Source organism: Prunus mume, linkage group LG1, assembly GCF_029339155.1.
Source record: "Prunus mume cultivar Tortuosa linkage group LG1, ASM2933915v1, whole genome shotgun sequence".
Lineage (NCBI taxonomy): Eukaryota > Viridiplantae > Streptophyta > Magnoliopsida > Rosales > Rosaceae > Prunus > Prunus mume.
The window spans coordinates 12,504,444-12,510,102 of record NC_142698.1 but is presented as its reverse complement, the minus strand read 5'-3'; the positions used below and the strand labels follow the sequence as shown (position 1 = coordinate 12,510,102).

Genomic DNA, 5,659 nt, shown 5'->3' with positions numbered 1-5,659 from the left:
GAAACAAAAACACACAAAGAAAAAGAGGCAGCATCTTGAATTTTGATTCACAATAAGGGAAGATAACAGATTTTAAGATACTTAATTAGCCCAGTCTTTCTGACAATTGTTAACGTTAGCGAGAAATACTTCCTTGATGGTGTTCTAACTACTTGGAGTATTAGGTCTTTTTTTAATGAAGATTTACTTGGAGTGTGTAAGCCTCTAGCTATTGTTTAGTTTTTCTGTCGGACGTTAACCCTGTTTCTTCTTCTTCTTCAAGAAAAAAAGAGTGTGTTCTAACTACATATAGAAAACAACAAATAAGCCAAACTCACTCATGGGAGCCTAATGTACATGTTCCACTAAAAAAAAAAAAAAGGCCTTCTTAGAAGGCTTCAGCCATTATCAAAAGAGTTTTAAGTACATATGCCAACTCCTACAAAACTACTAATACTTGTAGGATTTGGCTGCCAAAAAATTACAAAAAAGGGAGAAACCTCAAAGAACAGAAGAAGAAAAAAAACCTGATCAAATTATGATACTGTTATCAAGTTCTAAAAATGTAAACATTCTTTCTTCGACAAAGATTAAAAAAAAAAATTAGGAAGCCGGAAGGATTTAGATTGGAAGCTCAAAAATTGAATCAGGGCGGCTTCTCCCAGAACTTCAGGAAGGGTAAATGGTCAGCATGGAAACAAAGGATTTTATCAACCAGCTGTACAATTGAATCAAGGTTTTATTCTTTCTTTACATTCCTACATTGTTGCTGCCTGAATCCATTAGAATCGTCAATCTCCTTGCTGTTTTCATGAAGTCACTGCAACTTCAACAAAAAATTGATCAACATATTACCTCGAAAACCTTTCATTAAGTACAAGGATAAAAACCTCCATTCTACAGACCCATTACACAATTCAGTGGGAATTGATTCATACCTGAGTGGTTCATCTCCGATGTGTTTGACTGCACCAGTAGCATCTCGATAGAGCACATGGTTCAGCGTCTCAGAATTTTCTATGCCAAACATGTCGGCGAGTTTCCTATACAATTCATCGTAAGATCCAAACACTGAAAGGTCAAGAGTGCGACCTACATCTTCTGATTCCATGAAGACTTTACAGTGACCAGTTTCCAAACTCGATTCAGTTTCTTGCCGAGTAACCTTATACCATTGGAAACCTTCACAATATGAGCGCTCTTGTAGGCTTTGTTGGTGAAGTGCAGATCCAGAATTATCAGAAAGATTAGTGGTTTTCTCTGCATTCCCATCCGATGAACTATTTCCAGTAAGAACTGGTGAGACTGTATCACCAGAGCAGCTCAGAGAAATCTGCTGCTCAGTAAGTATTGGTTTACCAAAGAGTACGAGCTGCGGTGGCTTTACATCATCAGGTTTCTTTGAAGTCTGGGTAGAATGTGCCATTGTCAACAAACAAGAAACATTCTCGCTCATGGTAGGTTTTTGAGTCATTGTGTTATTGGAGAATTTAGTTGCTGTAGCAGCATGATCAAGAGGCATGAAACTAGCCGGAAATAGACCTGTCTGCAGTTTATTGAGGTGCATATCTGATAAGGATAGACCATAATGACCATGCCTGGCTCCCTGCATGCCAGCAGGAGTTTTGTCGGGCAGACAACCAAAGGGGCTGCTGGGTCCAAGGAGGTTGCCGGAGAATGTCGGCATAGGAAGTTGGCCTTCAAATGGGAAATCAGGGTGTTGAGGTAGTCTCATCTTCTTCCTTGGTGGTGAGAAGGGTGTCAGATGGATGGCGGGCATATTTGATACCAATTCTACCAACCATGGGCTAACACGCTTCACATTTTGAAGTAAATCAGGTTCATCCCAGGTAACCTGCAACATATGAATTCAGAGAACCGAAGGAATTGAATTCAATGGCTAAAAATCATGGCTCTTCCTAGATGCAATTGTTCATCAAACTTGAACAGCATAATGTGCAAAGTCAAATGCACTCTGTGAGGAGGGGAAAAAAACACTTGATTTAGACTAGGTATTTGGTATGGACAAGCACCTAAAAGCTAATAAGCTTGTCGGAAAACAGATTAAACTATAACAGAGGAGCCATAAGGCAAAGTGAACTGAAAGGAGTAAGGAAAAGAGAGCGAAATTGGACATTAAATGAAGATTGATGAGCCAATGTTCCACGGCACAGTCTGGGGATCAGTTTTCTCCATTCCGATGGAAAAGAGTTTGTGCTCATTACCTTAGATGGAAGAAAATGAGGACAAGTAGTGAAGAAATTGATTATAAAAAAAACTAAAATAAAAATGACCACAAGAACTTAGAGAACCGTAATTACAGAGCACATTCTGTTATCAGACAGAGAGAGGGAGAGAGAGAGTGGTACCTGGAGAAGCCTCCAAGGTGACTCAGGCCAGCGCAAAGGCTCAGCCAACTGAACAGAGGATATAGTTCCCATGAACCAACTTATCCGGGAAGAATCCTCAGTTTCAAAAGCCATCTTGAATCTCATTCCGGGACACCACCGGATCTGCAATGCTGCTTTTACCAATGAGGCTTTCACACAGAACTCTGGGGTACTTGCTCGAGGGTAGTAAACAACCTCAAAGGGCTGTCCATTTGAAGCAAGTGTTGCGGCTTCAAAAACCGATTCAGGCCTGACTTTCCCCTTACCCATTAGACTTCCATTCGAATTCGAGCCATTCCCATTGCCATTTCTCATTAGCTTGTTCTCATCGTCCCTCAAAAACGCAGAGTATCCACCATATGGCATGGTACAATTCCCACCCGTTGGATTCCACCCTGAAGATGACTCAGGTCCACCTCCAATTCCCCTCTTTGCTCGACGAATTCCGACACAAAGATCACCATTCTCTGCCCTCAAAAACACAATTGAATCCCCTGCAACAAGCTTCTTATGGTTCACAAAAGTACTCCACCCTGTGGTCAACAGATGCCTCCTAGGGGTCCCCCTGTAAATGTGCCTAAACTTCCAAGTTTCACCATGAACATCCTTAGCCAGGATTGTCTGAACAGGGGGATCTGCAGAGTAATCCAATCGCGGGAAGATGGTTTCTGCACAATATCTCGGGACAGAGAAGCCGCCGCCATTGTTTGCATCGGATTGCGTCAGCGTCTTCGCAAATGAGGCGGGTTTATCCGGTGTTTCAGAACCATTAAGCCCTCCAATTCCATCATCCTCATAACCAGCCTCACTAGCACTCGAAGGAACCAACCTAATTTTTGCATAAACCTCATCAGTCTCAGGATCAGCCATGAACTTAATAGCAGAGACCCTGCAGAAGATGTACGGAGGAACCCTCGGGCAGTTCCTGAAATCAACAGGTCCACAGGCATGCTCAGCATGGCCCTGAGGGAAGTAGAAGACCTTGGCATTCACTGGAGGCATTTGAACCATGCCTCCAGCACAGGCATGCCATAGCTGTGGATCTAAGCACTTCTCCCCTTCCTCCAATTTCTCTTTTGAATCCATAAACGTAATCATATCAATCCTCTTTAAAAGAAGAAAAAAAAATTTCAAAAATCCCTCTTCTTCTTGCCTCTCAGTAAATGCTGCAAACCACATCAACCAAGCCAAATTAGGCAAAATTACTCACAGAATTCAATCAAACCCTAGAAAAATAAAAAAACAACCAATCCAATTAATGAAGTGCATTTCATAAATTTCTTACCTTACAAAAGCATACATGAATCAAAAGCAGAGCCGAAAAAGAAAGCTCCTCGCCACGTTTTCACCAGAAAATCTTCACAGCCCCACAGCAGTATCTAATTTTCCCAACAACCAAACTTGAACTTGAAAGTTCAAATCCATGTTTTGTTTTCTCAATTCAGAGGGTCAATTGCCCTGCCACGCCAACCCTAAGAAATACACAGAATTCCAAGCTGCTTCATCTCCCACCCAACTTTAACAGAAGACTGAATTCACAATCTCCAAACCCTTTCACTGAACCACTCCAAAGCCACCAACTTTTTTATGACAAAAAAAAAAGATGAAAAAAAAACTGAGACTCAAAAACTGAACAAACACTCTGCTCTGTTCGAAATTCCAATCCACTGAGCCCTCAAGCCTCAATCTCTGCGTCTTACTTTGAACAAAACTCAAGATCTACAGCGAGAAAATCAATCTCTGCTATCCACGTAATTGGAAAACGAGAGCTTGCAGCTCCTCCAAAGTCTCCGGCGAATTCACAGCAGAAAAATCTCCGACGGAAGAAAAAAAAAAAAAAAAAGACGAGTCGTCGGCGTTGAATATCTCTCAGAATCTTCGTTGTCTTCTTCGCTTCAAGGACTTCAATCATCAACGACTGTTTGGCCAACACAGAAGAAGATAAAAAGCCATAGACACAGAGAGCAGAGCGCCTTTTTGGATCATGCAAGAGTCCAAAAGCACACTCAGCAAATAACACCAAAATTAAAATAAATACATTCATATATATATATATATATATATAAGAGAGAGAGAGAGAGAGAGAGAGATTCAATTTTTACTGCAAATATCAAAGCAGGCAGTGGTAGTCAGTGTCACTGTTTGTGTCAAACGCATTTACCACGATTAGTATTTCGATAAAAAAATATTTTGCATATTAAGTTTTAATGAAATATTAGCCGATGTGTCTTGTGGAATAAATATTCTATTACAGCGTTATAATATAAGTAGACGATAATACGTTTTTACGTTGCTGAATATTCACGTGTAATAACACGACTAAGTTACCGACAAATTACTTGTTCAAGACAATACTTTGCATGTAGTCAACCTCGAGTAGAATAAGTTTAGTCTTAATGAATATTCACATGTTATAAACACAAGATTAGACCAAAAAATTTACTTTGGTTTAAACAATTCTCCTTATGTAGTCGGTCTTGAGTTTACCATTTATTTAGATATTAATACAGTACACGTATATAATTCGGATGAATCGTATCCACTACTTGAACATATTTATCGACACAAAGCATTTGTACTAGCAAGTGAACAATTAGTTAGTAATATTTTATTTATTTAGGAAATTAAATTTTGAATATGAATTTTGATTTCTTAGCTTTTTCTTCGGATCTGAAGAAAGTGTATCTTGAGAAGCCAGCAAAACAACAAAGATGTTTAAGGAAGCTATACTTTTTTAATTTCCTCTTATTATTCTATGCGCACCAATAAATTATTATTTATTTAATTCTATTCTGAGCAATCAAACAGGGTCTTATTTATATTAGATTAGAAGATGAAGCTTCAAAGTTTCAAAGTATTATTATTGATTTCCGTGTCCCGCGAGAAATTGAAAGTCGCCCGAGTGGAGTTAAGTGTTCGCTTTTCAGATTTGCTCTAAAATCAAGGCAAGGTAGTCCTTAACTCCTAACCGCGGTTAACGACTAAACTCTACTAGTCAAAGACCCAAGGTTTTCCTTACTTATATATATTTATTTATTTATTTAAAATTTTGTCTTTTTTTAAATACAAATGGCGATAGTATTATTTTGAGGATAATGATTAAAACAAGTACACTAATAAATAAATAAATATGAGTCTTAAAGAATTAAGTGTACATCTTTATGCAGGGGCGGAGCCAGACTGGGACCAGTGTGGTCTCGGGTCCCCACTTAAGTTTTTATATATTTTAAAAGTAATATACTATTATGTATTTCTATATGTATATTATTTCAAATACTTTATGTTTTGAT

The 5,659-nt window shown here is 38.8% G+C and overlaps 1 protein-coding gene across 3 annotated transcripts; it reads right to left on the bottom strand.

The window, feature by feature from the left end:
* Positions 1-345: 345 nt before the first annotated feature.
* LOC103342137 (auxin response factor 18-like) lies at positions 346-4,396 on the bottom strand. Of its 3 annotated transcripts, none has more exons than XM_008245722.3 (4): positions 3,655-4,396; positions 2,349-3,535; positions 918-1,834; positions 346-805 (listed from the first exon to the last, which is right to left on the bottom strand). In XM_008245722.3, the coding sequence occupies exons 2-4, from the start codon at positions 3,465-3,467 to the stop codon at positions 730-732; spliced, it is 2,112 nt and encodes a 703-aa protein (XP_008243944.2). In that variant the 5' UTR covers positions 3,468-3,535; positions 3,655-4,396; the 3' UTR covers positions 346-729. The 3 variants fall into 3 exon arrangements, with proteins under 3 accessions (XP_008243944.2, XP_008243945.2, XP_088898855.1); XM_008245723.2 differs by having other exon boundaries at positions 346-799; XM_089042729.1 differs by lacking the exon at positions 3,655-4,396 and having other exon boundaries at positions 2,349-3,548.
* Between the last annotated feature and the right edge of the window lie 1,263 nt (positions 4,397-5,659).